Here is a 14,538-nt window from a genome sequence, read left to right as displayed (position 1 = left end):
GTAGTGGAGTGCAACTTGTTGATGATAAATGCATGAATCGGTTGAGTGATTAGTTAAGAATGAATTCATCATGAATTGATTATTTGAGACTTTAGGGAGGAAAACTCCTTGAGCAAAGATAATTAACTTCTGAAAGCACTGCAGTGGAGCTACTCAGCAAAACACTGTGTGTGTTTATAAGTACCTTATTTCTACCTCAAATTAGACACCACGTGACTCTGAGGTGGAGCATTAGGGTAAAACTGATAAACTCATATGTTAAAATCATATTTCACTTCTGACCTGTCACTGTGGAAGGCAGCGGAAATTAATGAGACTAATGAACTCCCCAAACAAGCTTAAACAAAGATATCACTCTACTCTTTTTTTAAAAAATCTTTATCACTTACAGTCTATATGTTTAAAGCATTTCTACAGCTAATTTGTAACGGCACAGGGATGCGGGACCTTTTTGACACGGGAGCTTTTATTTTTCATTCCATCAGGGTTTTGATGAAAGCGTGGAAACACCAACACACCACTGGCCTCACTGCAGAGGAATGCACTTTGCTGCCATACAGGGGCATAACAGGGGCGACGATTAGCCTTGAGGTTAAAGAAGTTGCCTTATGACTGGAGAGATGCCAGTTTAAATCCTAAGACTGTCTGTGAAAATATGAATGTGGAAGCTCATTTATCCCCTTGTTTTAACTGTTGAGCAAAGCTAGGTGGAGTAGGCCTCACTGCTCCAGTGACTTCAGTACATGGATGTAAAACATGAACTGGATATATCCAGTTCCGCTGCACCACCCCTCAAATTTGCTGTATTGACCACTTGCGATGTAGCAGCAAAATCTCCCTGCAGCCCAAAAAAGCCAGTTTCTCAATAATTGACAGGACACCTTGAACTGCAAACATCACATTTGACTTTCTGGTATGAATTTGTTTCTGTGACGTCATCACAATGTAAATATATATATGGCTGAGGTGAGACGAGCGGGAGAAACACTAATGTGCATATTCAGTGGATCACATAACCAGAAACTAGAAACGTTTTTGACATAGGTTCCAGGTGAGCAATCTCACAATGCTCCATCAAAGCGCCATCTTTGGGTCGGCTATCGAGTTCTTACAAAACATCCATGGTTCAGTAGAGAGCTGACTCCATTACCAACCAAAGGTCATTTAAGGGTTCTTAAAATTACTCATCAGTTTTAGCTCAAGAGGAAGAATGAAATGTTGCACAACTTAAAAAAAGAGGTACAGGAAAAGTGAATTTTTCTTATCAGTGTGAAGCACAATAACCTTTTGAGCCACCATAAAAATTAATGTGTAATTGTTTAAGGCCCATATCTGATCCAGTCGGGTTGAACTGAAGTAGCCTGGTCCAGATCTCAAGACTTAAATACATAAAAAGGACTTTCAGTGTAATTATAGGCAAGAACTAATGTTACAGTTAGTGAAGACAGTAAGGTAGGACACTGATGAAGATATCTGAGTGAAAGGTGAAAGAATCTATCGCCCGCTAATGTAGAGTTCTGATCTCTGGCAGCGGTGCTTCTAGCTTGGCCCGAAACATTACCGCAGGGACTGTCCTCTCGGGAAGAACATTAGCACCAATCATTTCAACAAGTGCTTCAGTTTACATCAAGCAACAAATGGCTGATGGTGGCGTCAAATCAGAAAATGCTTCACTGTGTCGTTCCAGAGGGCATGGTCAAACTTGTTTAGTCTGTCATTCAGATGTTTACCACTGGAGAGCTGACAACAATCAGGCTAAAAGCTGGAAGAAGAGCCGGGGTATCTACGCTGCACGGCTGATGAGCTGATTGGCGACCGGCGTCCTGATTGCTGATTGCAGGCAGGTGTGCAAGCAGGGTGAAGCTGGAAGCTGGGTAAAACTCCAGGAAAGCTTGAGTTATGGTGTGACCAAAACAAGTTCAGCCTCATTCCTATATCATTTTATTTTCCCTGATTCACATTTACACCTTTTACCAAGAGCAGGCAGATTGTTGTATTACACAGATATTTTCTAGGTTTAAATGTCACACATCTTAACATCAATCAATATTTCATTTTGACAAAAACTAATCTCATCCTACAAAAGATGTCCTTCCATAGATGAGAAGGGAATTAAATTACAGTTTTCTTTGTAGGCATGTATGGTTTCCATGAAATGTCAGGAAGAGATATCATGCCTGAGGGACAAAAGTCACAATGCTTGTACATAAACCTTAGAAATAAAGTTACAGAACAAGTGAGAATATGAGAAAAACAGATTTTTAGCAGTTTAAATAGTGCTGAGAGAAACAGCCTGATTAAGACACAGTGATTGGTGTTGGCCGAGAATAGGCCAAAGGGCAGCGTGTCGATCTGTCTAGTATTACGCTCTGAACTACAATGAAACACAAAACATTCGGGTGTTAATTGACAGCAACAGCAATGTTAACCTGCTTTGGTTCGTATGCAGCAAGGTGAGGTCGGTCGGAGGTCATTAAGTGGCTACATAAGGCGGCAGTCAAGAAATGATTGTCCCGAGGGTGAAAGGCTGGGTAAGAAGGAAAGCCTGACCCTGACCTGAGACCTGCTGAATTAGCTTTAGGACCAAGTCAATTATGGAGAGTCGAGCACAAAAAAATCTATGGGTATAAATGGATATTGATGACCTGGTCACAGAGTAGAAAGACCCTCTGGAATTCTTCTGAACCATTTGAGCGAGGCATGGTGATACACGAGCCGCAATGTGGGTAAAACAGGTCTTTAGACAACTCCGGTGGCAAATTATGAACCAGATTGGTTGTAATGTTTGCACTTTAATCACCGCTCACTTGCCTTCCAATGTGATTTCATAGAGGTGTGATTTGCGGTGGAGTATGGTTTTCATGATGGGGACGAGCAACTGTGTTTGTGAAATAGAGAGGCACTTAGTGTGAGTCTGCAGCTTTGGAGACTCAGTATGGTTAAGCATCACATACGATAGACGTTGCCTCCAGGCCGAGGTTAACATGCAGACTATATATGTGTGTGTGAATGACTCACTGGCATGAATATCGTTGATGCAAGAACCACAAAGGAAGGTGCAGAGGTGTGACCTACATGCGTATTAAGCTCTCTGCGGCTGCATTGAAAGATAAAAGGGTGGGAAAGGTAGGTCACAGGAGTGTCAGGTGTAAATGGTGAGTAATCTGAGTCAGGAAGCAGATGTTTCCCCTCAGAGCAATATAAAGAGAAATATTGAGATCTGAACCCGCCATTCTAAACGCCATGAGAGGAGAACAAAGCTGTTAAGTCAGCGTGACAAGTTAAAAGATCAATATTCGCTAAATATTCACTTTAATCCTCAAGGGTCACCTGAGTTGGTGGCTAAAAAACTCTTTTTTATTTGACTTTGAGCTGCAATTTATTAACTGATCAACCGATCGTGGCGGTCCATACCTGCTGCAGTGAAGCTGTGAAGGGCTTTGTGCAGAAGAGAAGGAGTTCCTCAGTGACCGAGGTATGAGCAGGATAAGGTTTTTTACTGTTGAATATTGAAAATGCCTCTGAGAGGTGTAGAAAAAACACATTATAGACATACCTACACTCAAAAGAAAGTGATTTATTCTGATTAAAAGGCTGCAATGTTTTACAAAACCCTTGGCTCTATTCAATATGTTACTGCTTGTGCCTGAGAATGTGCTTCACATTATCATGTTTATTGTCACATTCATCTTTATCAAATTACATTAATGTTCTTGTTTCCCCTCCATCATACTGTATTTATTAAAATAATAAACATAAAATAAATCTCCACATGCTCTTTGCTCCACTGTATTACACTGTGCTCATGAGGGCCCTCACCTGGCTGATCCTGGGTACTGTACGTTAATATCTCAGTCTCTTGGTGATGGGCAGCAAATGCAGATTTCTGATGTGTTTTTCTAAACTTCTGCTTCTATGATGAAAACAACTTCTGTATTTCATTTCCTCTGAAATCACATAATCTGATTGTGAAGTTAAAACATGTGGACTTTTAACTCTTGACCAGGAAACATATCACAAGGTTCAGAGCACATGGCACTGGCACAAATATGCACTTACATCGCTCATCATTTATGAATGCATGACCATCATCTGAGAGAAATCATACATAAATTGCGTTACATTGCACGGTGATCAAAGAGTTCAACACACCATGAGTGAAATTTAAACCTGATAAGCCACTTACTTTTAAATAAGTGAATTAGATTTTCTGAAAGATATTTTTACAGAGGACATCAAGTGAAAGTACATAACCAGTACACCAGCCTTATGTACTTCACTTTCTTTGTGCTGTATTATTAAGTATTTGTAAAGCATTAAGTGAGCCCTTGATTGGTGAGAACCTGTATCTATATTCCTGTTCATACAGACCCTTAAGATGTTGTGTTACAAATACCCAACACTGCTCAGCTTGTTAGTGCTGAACAAAAGCCAAGTTTTTAACAGGCCAATAGAGCAGGAACGACACGAAAGGCCAGATATAGATTTTATCAGGGTGGTGCCAACTGGCCGTTGACACATCTGTCAATGTTTATGCCCGTTGCAATTAGAAAGTTATAATTTCCCATTCAAACTGTGTGGTGATAGACGAAGCATGTCATATATTAATCTATGGTCAGCATGGCCACTTTTAAAAACATTAGATGTGGATCATTCGCAGTCTAAACATATATGGTTTAGAGGTTAATGTTCAAGCTGTGGACAGATTGTCGGATTTTTATTTCACTAGATGATTCATTTCAGGTAATGCAAATTTATGAGACATACGTTGATTACGTTCCCTTCATTTTTTACACAGTTTTAACCCTAACCCTCTTGAGATAGAAAATCTAGTGAAAACACGAGCTTTAACTCCTCAGTCATGCCTGTGTCAGACGCATGAACTCGTAATGTGAATCCAGCCATAAAGTCGTGTTGTTTTGGGCTCCAGCTCGATGTGTTAAAAATGCGTCAAACTTCACACTCTGTCGACAGTCTGCAGTACAGGCCTCCATATGGACCAACTATTTTTTGCCACACTGGGACAGTTTTGGGTCACAGTTAAAATTAACGAGAGCAACATTAAAAGTGAGCAAATGGTTCATTAACTATGTATTATACAACTTGCCAACGCCTTACTATATCTTTGACGAGGGCGTTTCAAAACAAGACTCTGGGTCCTTCTCATAGTTGTCTGATAAAATGGTTCCCTCTGCTGGTGAGTTTGTAAACGCACAGTTCTACAAATCTAAATCCTTGATTTTAGAACCACAACAGAGATTTGTGCATCTTCTCCTTTTCTTTAAAAATTGGAATACAATCACTCATAACAAGTAACAGATTATGATAATGAGCAAACTTAAAAAAAAAAAAAAAAAAGAAACACTCCCAACACGTGATTAGATCCTTCTTTGTGTTTTTTATTGGAATGCTTTACCTCAATAACGTGACAACGAGCCAAAACAGTGCAAATGCCGTATTGCACCAAACACAGACTCCCACAATCTGATCCCCCTTCAGACATCACTTCCTCAAGCTTCACATGTCTCGTATACAGCCGGGGTCACTTCTCCACTCATACGTCCAACTGACACAATTCCAGTACCAGACACACTGAACACAACCGTCCCCATCAACACGTAAGGCGCACACACGCGCGCACACACACACACACACACACACACACACACACACACACACACACACACACACACACACACACACACACACACACACACACACACACACACACACACACACACACACACACACACACACACACACACACACACACACTTTTTATATACAGCACGCAAATGTGCAGAGCTTAAGACAGCAGTAACGTTGGAGAATGTCGATGCTCGACGAGAGACTCTCAGCCACAATTTGAACAAAAGAAATAATTAGGTTACAGTAGAGGCTCACAGACAAACGGTTTTCTTTACATGAACTGTGTGTGCTTTTTAGTAGTTAGCGTGACAATATTCAGTAAAGCTGTCTTCAGTAGCTTAACTGTGAGGCTACTTTTTACTATGAAAAAATATTCAGTAACTACACCACATAGGGATGTCAGGGCCAAGGCAGGGCTGGGTTGGAGTCGACAACAAATATAACAAGGAGAGAAATAAAGTCTGAGTGTGAGTATTAGTGTGAGATACAGACACAGAAAGAAATGTACCAAATCAATCTGTGTTTTTCTGAGGAAAAACTTGTGTTGTGATCAGCAAGTTGAGGTGAAAGCAGGAATACTGGAACAGAAGTCTCTACTGTTTTTCTATGTTGTGAAAAATAAAATCAAGTGCTTTTTACTAAGTGCATTACTACTGAAAAGCAGTTTACATACATCGTTATTGACATATATATTTTCTATTCAACAATGTCCTTCAACAGATACCCAAGTAACAGTCAAGAAATTTTAAAAGCTGGCAGGTCTTAGTTTGGCAAATCAAAATGTTTGAAATGTGTAACCTTCTTGTTCTTTTAGACATTAAAAGGAATAGTCACAGTAAATCTATCGGGACACAAACAGTGAAATGTGATTCTACAATTAAAATGTAAATACACTAGCTAGGTGGGATAGAAGTTTTTTTGCACATATAAGCAGCAGGGTTGGGAGTGTTTGGAAGACGTATGTAGAACATCAGACAACAGCCTAATATCACTAATGAATATGTATGAAAACGTGATTTTAACTTTACGTTCACTCATTTAATACAGCGAAGCGAAGGCTCGTCTTATAAAAAAAATGCATGCAGCCTACACCGACGTCAGGGTTCAGTTGTCCGTTTAGTTCAGTGATGATTTTAGGTGACACAAGGGTGAAGTAGTGATCAGCAGTGTTTGTGGAAAAGTAGTTAACCCTTCATATTTACACTTATCTATTTTATATTGATCGACAGTTTAAAAAGACAATTAGTTGCACACCGAGTTCAAAAGTGAACATTTAGCTCCCTGTTTAGCTGGGTAACTTTAATATCACGCATAAAGAACTGGACAGACAAAACTCTATCATAATAAATGTGTGTGATTATTTTACATGACATTTGCTTCACTGGATTATGTTTTAAGCAAAATCGTCTAATACTGAGTTTTTTTTTTTTTTTTTTTTTTTAATACTGCTCACTATAAACACAGTATACATCTCAGAAATGGTTCCCAACCTTTTTGACAAGTGAACCTTTGAAGTAGCCATGCAACACCAATTACTGTTTTTTTTTTTTTACTTCTGAGATTGTTACAATTTGGCCTGAAGACTTGGATGTATTCTGCTTTATGAGCTAGAACAAAAGCAAAAACTATATAAGCAACACATTTTTGTGAGGGAATTTCTTTTTCCTTTTATCCCTTTAAAATTATATTTTTTCTTGCGACACCCTAGGGACCCCTGGCTCCGGGTTGGGAACCACTGCTCAATGTTGGGTAATTGTTCTGCCTACTGTGAGTATGTTGTGCACTTGACTTCTCAAATGTTAATAGAGAAGCTGCACAGCTAACTGTGTTGCTGATATCAAACGAAACACGGAGGAAGAAGTTAGATTGTTTTTTCTATTCGTATCACATCTCCGTGGCACCGATGACTGAGGCAAACACTCATTTTATCCACAAGCCAAGACTAATCTTTGTGTGCCACCGCAGTCCCACATGATTTCAGATTATCTGTCTGTGATTCAGAGTAGTCTGACTTTGTAGATCATTCTGTTGCAATCACAGTGTTTACGTCTGAAGTGAGATCTCTCCCCCTCTTCAGCACTTCTCCATCCCCAACCCTCCGCTCTGGGCCCACTCACATCGGGTTGCCTCTTCCCCCCTATGAGTGAGCCCGTCCTCCTCCAGATACCAGGGACATGTCTCCCCCGTCTCCCACGGCAGCGGGTGAGACATGCCTCTGGATGGACGTGCTGCTCGGCCACGGCCCTCAAACCAGCGACGCCCGCCTCTCCTCCGGTGTCTCCTCCAGTATCTGCAGCAGCAGGTCACTGAGGGGCTTCGCCATGGTGCGGTACCCTGTCGACGTCAGGTGGAGGAAGTCGAACATGTCCTGTGGGCCGATGGCGCCATCGGAGTGAACGAACTCCCCGCTCACATCCAGGAACAGAGCCTGGCCCAGTCGGGGCAGCCAGGAGCGCAGGAAGTCGTTAACCACCGCGTTCTTCTGCCTCAGTGGGTTGGGTCGCTCACCTCGAGGCAACAAACCCTGACGGAACAGAAAATACATCTGATTCATCCATTTAAGTTCATGTGTTGATATTTTGTATTTTAGCATTTGTTTTTCATTTAAAAAAAAAAAAAAAAAAAAAAAAGGATAAGAGAGCATACATTTGACTTTCTAATACATGCTTATTAACTATTACTGTGAGCATTTCCCATTGAAAGCCAGAGGCAAAGCCAGTCTGTAAGGCCACCTGATAAACAGACAATACTTGATGATATACATACACTTATATTTTTACTTATGTAGAATACATCTTTCTATTTAATACCTTTGAATTTTTACCATTTATATTATGTTTATATTTGTAAGCCTTTCAGCGTAGCCTCAAAAGTATGCCAGCCTGCATTTTATTTTACATTTTGAATGACTTATTACACAGATTGAAAGACGGTTTGTTTCACCTTATTTTCTTATTTGACAGCTACCTGCATATCCCTCAACAGAGAGCAGAAATAACACAACTGAATGCTGGTGACTTGTGAGGATCACCAACATCAACTGTGTTTTTACATCAAGTATGGGTGTATTTGTATCTTTATCATGCGATGTTCATCACATTTAAAGGATACTTGACCAATCCTAACATGTCAGTGTTTCATGTCAACATACTTTTTAAAAACAAACTAGTTGCAATAAAAGGACAAGACATACAACTGACTACTTACCAGTACAACTATCTTTGCCTTGGGGAGGCGGTAAGTGAGCAGCTGTGCAATAGCAAGGATTCCTCCTGCAACTTGCTCTGCTGTGTGTTCGTGGTTGTTGGTTCCCACCCACAACACCACCACCTGGACAACGCCACAGACAGACACATTGTTCACTTTCACTGAACTCCTTTTAATCTCCAGAAGTTTGATCAAAGCATGATATATATTTGAGAGAATGATTGATATCTGGGTAATGGGTGAGCAATGAAAGCTGTTCTCAATGTCAATATCATTTAGCACAGTCAATAAGCACAGTTAGGGTGATACAGACCGATGCTACTACAACGTTTCCCACACTGCAACTTAACAACAAGGCTGTTTTGCACAAACTTTCCTCTCTGATAACCATGGACATCAGGCCACCTGCTGCTGCTACATCCAATCCATGTAAGTTGTAAATAAAATAATTTTGCCCTAAACTATCTTTCTCTGAAGGTCTAAGAAGGCTCAGCTCACCTTGGGACGGATGTTTTGCAGTTCTCCATTCTGTAGCCTCCACAGCACATTACAGGTGGTGTCCCCTCCAATGCCAAAGTTGAGCGCATGAAGAGGGGAGAACACCTCCCTCCAGACCTGTGGAAAGGAAACCAGAAATTTGCATTTCATATGATAATGTCTGACTTTGGTGACTAATAACAAATAACTCATAAATGCTAAGCAAAGCATGCTGATCAGTAACAAGACACCATTACAACAATATGGGTACCAACATAAGAATAGTATTGAGGCAACATAAACATATGTACATTTACACTGGGTATCTAGAGTATTGTGTGAAAATCCTGCGATTAAGAGAAACAAAAAACTTCAAGTCAAATGAAAAGGTTTGGAGGTAAACATGTTGTCTCACCTCAAACTGCTGCATTAGCTGTATCATAGAATCTCCCAAAAAAAGCACCTCTGGTTCAGCATCCTTACACTCCTGCACAAATCGGTTGTGCTGTAAAAACAAAAAGGTCTCGTCACAACAGTGCTTGTGATGTAGTAAATCTGAGACTTGGGATGGATTAATGAAAGAAACATTGCATTTCATTCACACAGAGCAATACAGTTGAATCAGTCCCATATTAGGTATTTTAGTCTGAGTTAACGCCTTTGTGTTATGAGTTTTCTTAATCTAAGGATAATACTTGTGAGCCTTTAGAGTCCTGCAGGCTCATCACACAACAAGACGCGTCTGGTGCTCCATCTGACAGAGAGCTTGGAGTAAAGCAGACGGTCTCAGTTCTATTAGCTTTGGAGGATTAACCTTGCATGAGCCTATCAGGAGGCACAGCTAAAACCAGAGGCTAGATAGAGTGCTCCTCTGAAAGAAATACAGGTATTGTGAATGGATTCGTCAAACTTCACCTCACATTTGTAACTAATATTATTGAGAGTAGCACCAAAACATCACCTCATGATATTGCACAGAGGAAGCCTCCGGCCGCAGCATCACAATCATTAACTTTATTGGTTGGAATGAAATGCAATATTTAATGCAATGCTGCTGTATAAAATATGTCATTACTAAGGGCATCTGACCTTAAAACATGCATTTTCCTAATGTGTTACTAATTAAACGTAAAAGCATGGGTAAGCCCAACAATAAGGCCAACCTTTTGAGGAAAAATATAAATCTTCTAGATGGTAAAATGCATTTAACATGGTGGGTATATTTTTTATTAAAACACAGTGATAAAGACTGAATGTTTCCTACACTTGTAACACATAACATACCTGTGACATCCACCGGTCATCTCCATGGACATCCTCTACTGGCTCAGCCTCTGCAGCTGGGTTCATACCATCACCACTCATCCTACAGGAGACACCAGCTTGTATTCATGCATCCATAAAACAGCCATACAGCTATATAGACACACTACACATGCTACGGTATGAAGAGTAGAGCATCACAACCAGCTAGCAGGACCCGTCGCTGTGTGCAGCAGCTTAACGTCTCAGCAGAGTGGCCTAGCTAATACGGATAAAAGGCTACTTTCCATTTCAAAGCAGCTCGCATTAATCCCAATAGGTCACTGTTTGTCTGACGTTAGCTTGTTAGCTAGCTAGCTAGCCAGCCTGCAGACCACTGGAGGCTGCCATGGCTGCTCCCAAAACCAAACCTTTGACACCCCCGTCGTTAATATGGAGATTTACATGAATTATTTTGCGCTTCATTTACAGGACAAACTACCTGGCAGGGTGTCGGCCGTCACTTCTCTTTTGCCCCAACTTCACGAAGCGTTAGTGGAGGCTGGTGATGCTCGCTAGCAACCGCTGGCCGACTCTAGCTAGACGAGACAACAAAAGGTGTGTCAAGAAGGCAAACTGCAGAGAGTCTGTTGGGGGAGAGAGCCCCTGTGCTGCCGTCAGCCGCAACACCATCGGAAGGCACTGCAGTCAGTGAGCTACAGCGCTGTGGGGGATTTTACCCTCAGCTTTGCCTGCCGGGCAGCCATTCCTTCATGGTAGCGTACATCCCAAGCTCATATTATAACGATTATAACCAACCCCTGCTAATCGTCCGTACCATGAACCAACATATGGCTACCTTCTGTAATATGTGTAGGTTGTTTCGTCTGACAACTTCTAGGTGGTTTCCTGAAAGATGAACTACGGGGCAGCAAAAACACTTATCTGCTTTGTCCCGCAATGAATCATGGGTGGGACGTTGGTTTGGAAGTGCGACAAAAAATACTTTTATTCGGATTCCCAAACAACGTTTTTTCACTGTAATTTGAAAAACTGGGAATGGGTGTGAGATCCCAGCGTTGTAGGAAATACCTCTTAGTGGAAAGGTGTCATTTGATTTTGACAACCTACCGCACTGCCGATATCTTTGACGCATGACACTGAACTCTCACTTTGCTGCCCATCTCAATAAACCCAAGGCCATCTCCGACCTGAGAGCCCGCCGTGCCAGCTGACCGCAGTGCATCATGGTCATTTTAGGTCAAATGCTGCATTCCGGTACTATGGGAAACCAAACCTTGTACATCACTATGGTACATCCATGTAGGAAACACAAGAAATATCATTTGAAACTATTGGAAATATCATCTTCCTATTTTCTAGCTGTTGACAGTTGAAGGGAATGATTTAAACCAACAACCAAAGAATGAGGCATTTATTAAAACATCATCTTCTAAACATTGGCGCTTACATTAAAGATCACATCTACTTCAGCAACTCATCAATTTACATTTGTTTTTTCTTTTGTTTTTACTTCTGGCAAGCTTGTCTTTTATACATACATTGTATATAATCATATAATAACTATAATTTATACCTGAAGATAAGTCTTGCCTGATTGCCCAATCATCATTTGTTCAGTGCAAGCGCATGATATGTTAATCCCAGCATTTTTATGACAAAATGATCATAACCGTCTACTATTTATGTTCAGACAGGCCCTGAAAGACCAGTTCAATAAAAAGAAAAAAAGGAGTGTCCTTGAAGGCATAATGCCACTCCGCCCATCAGGAACTACAAAACTTATTTTCAGCACCAATATTTAGTTCCCCCAGTCTGCTGTGAAGAGCTGTTACATTTAATTTACTTCCAATTAAGTGACCATAATGCAGGATGTTTAATACCATCTATCAGATGATTCTGCTTTTTGTTCTGCTGGGAGGATTCTTGATGCCTGGTGAGTTCAAACGACCTACATCTTCCCTAAATGCAATAACATAAAAACAGAAATACATTGTGATATTATATTGACACAGACAATGACAACAAGAAGCATGTGAGTTTTTAATGTATTGTAATTTCTTTTGTACCATTATATTTATTGCACATGCATATCTTCTCCTTTGCTGCCTTTTACCTACTTAATTTTGCACTGATAACTTTAACAAAGGATTTTACTGAATATTTTTCTTGTACGATTGAGTGTGTAATGAATACAGTTTGAATGAAAAGAAATGTGTGGACCTTTGTGTCATTTTCTCTGTGTTTACTTAGCACAGTAAATTCCGCAAAATGTAAAAAAACAAGTTAGTAATTGTTGTAAATCAGAAGACACAAGATGCCTTTCAAAGCTACTTGGCATCAACATGTTTTCCTGTTTGGATACTTTTAATTACAACAAATTGCTCCAAACCAAATGAAAAATTGGGCAAACTCATTAAAGGGAAGTATCAAACGTTCATCACTGCAGGTCTGTGTATATAAGCTTACATGTTGACCAGTGTTTTTGTTACTCTAGGGGTGCGACAAGTCAGTGGGGTTCAGATTTACACTGCGGCTGAGGTGGAAGCAGTCAACGGGACGGACGTGACATTGAAGTGCACTTTCAGTTCTAGTTATCCGGTGTCTCGTCAGTCTGTATCAGTGATCTGGGACTTCCAACCCCTGAATCCAGGACGTGATGAGAATGTGTGTGGCCCAGGATGTTTTGTGATAATGTTCTAAAGATGTTTTTTATGTTTTATGTTATTTATCCTTAAAATCTACAGTTTATATTGTGCAATGAGACTGTGGATTTTGTGTAGGAGTTTCAGGTGTTCTTCTACCTCGAGTCGCCGTATCCTCCAACTGAAGGGCGTTTCAGGAATCGTGTAGTGTGGTCAGGGGATGTTATGGAAAAAGACGCCTCCATCACCCTGCGGCAGGTGTCCCCAACCTTTAATGGCACCTACACCTGCCAGGTACGCAACATACCAGACGTACACGGCAGAAAAGGAGAGGTCGTCCTCAGAGTCGTCAGCAAGACCGCAAGTAGGATATTTCTTCATCCCTTGTGTCACTTTGATATTCACAAAACCATGTATCAATGTGGAGTCCGCAATTTTGTCCACTTTGGCCTCTGTGAGGCAGAGGGTGGGAATTGACTGTCACCATAGTGAGCCATAGGTTTAATAGGAGGAGACTCCTGGAGATTAGGACTCATCATAAAACAGATTTTGTTTCCTAACTCGCTCCTTCTCTTCTTTTCCTTTGCAGGTTTGTACCCATATGACTTGCTCATGGCTATTATATTAATGGCTGGTGCAGGGGTGTGAAGTATTATAATGAGACCTACAAAGTATTGGTACAGTATTTTGCAGTATACAGTATTTTGCTTTTAGCAGTACATTTGTTCTATCCTCATATAGAACGGTTGTTATAAACCTGACAGATGGTCAGTTTTACTTCAAAATACATTTTCTGTTGGTATGAAAATCTGTGTGTTTTTTAACTCCACTGAGCCTGTATTGTGTCAGTCCTCTTCTTACCATCATGCTTATTGTTGTACATACTCTGTGTTTATAGAATGGTGTTAGTTAGGGACATTATGCTTATGACCCAGTGGGACAGCCAGGTGATCTGTTATATGTTTGACTGACCCTAAATCATCCACTTGTTGGAATGTTTGTTTACCTACTCTACCACTTGTATTTCATTATATACCCGCTTTTTACTCTCTTGCTCTGTCTTAGGTCACCAAATTTAATTGACTCATCAGGCCGCAATTAAGGCCAGGTGGGAGAGTCTGCTTGAAATTGCCACTGTCATTGAGAAAAGGAAATTACATTACTAAATTCTAGTCTGAAATCTTGAGGACTGTGATAAAATCACTTATATCTTAATGTCAGAGGAGCATAAGGTGAATTTATCAGAAAGATATTTACTGTGCAATACTCAGATAAGTCAATTGTGTAGAACAAACTG

The 14,538-nt window shown here is 40.5% G+C and overlaps 2 protein-coding genes across 3 annotated transcripts; one reads left to right on the top strand and one right to left on the bottom strand.

Moving 5' to 3' along the window:
• Positions 1-5,389: 5,389 nt before the first annotated feature.
• pafah1b2 (platelet-activating factor acetylhydrolase 1b, catalytic subunit 2) lies at positions 5,390-11,790 on the bottom strand. 2 transcript variants are annotated; one of them, XM_054625855.1, is made up of 7 exons: positions 11,707-11,790; positions 11,078-11,174; positions 10,618-10,699; positions 9,749-9,838; positions 9,355-9,471; positions 8,857-8,979; positions 5,390-8,173 (listed from the first exon to the last, which is right to left on the bottom strand). In XM_054625855.1, the coding sequence occupies exons 3-7, from the start codon at positions 10,696-10,698 to the stop codon at positions 7,895-7,897; spliced, it is 690 nt and encodes a 229-aa protein (XP_054481830.1). In that variant the 5' UTR covers position 10,699; positions 11,078-11,174; positions 11,707-11,790; the 3' UTR covers positions 5,390-7,894. The 2 variants fall into 2 exon arrangements, with proteins under 2 accessions (XP_054481830.1, XP_054481829.1); XM_054625854.1 differs by having other exon boundaries at positions 11,078-11,170; positions 11,707-11,784.
• A 678-nt stretch (positions 11,791-12,468) lies between these two features.
• On the top strand, positions 12,469-13,889 carry LOC129113922 (myelin protein zero-like protein 2). The gene is made up of 4 exons (XM_054626407.1): positions 12,469-12,532; positions 13,094-13,263; positions 13,389-13,605; positions 13,831-13,889. The coding sequence occupies exons 1-4, from the start codon at positions 12,469-12,471 to the stop codon at positions 13,887-13,889; spliced, it is 510 nt and encodes a 169-aa protein (XP_054482382.1).
• Positions 13,890-14,538: the final 649 nt, after the last annotated feature.

The sequence above is a fragment of the Anoplopoma fimbria genome, chromosome 24, assembly GCF_027596085.1.
Source record: "Anoplopoma fimbria isolate UVic2021 breed Golden Eagle Sablefish chromosome 24, Afim_UVic_2022, whole genome shotgun sequence".
NCBI lineage: Eukaryota > Metazoa > Chordata > Actinopteri > Perciformes > Anoplopomatidae > Anoplopoma > Anoplopoma fimbria.
Note: the sequence above shows the minus strand (reverse complement) of the source record. Positions and strands in the feature narration are given on the sequence as shown.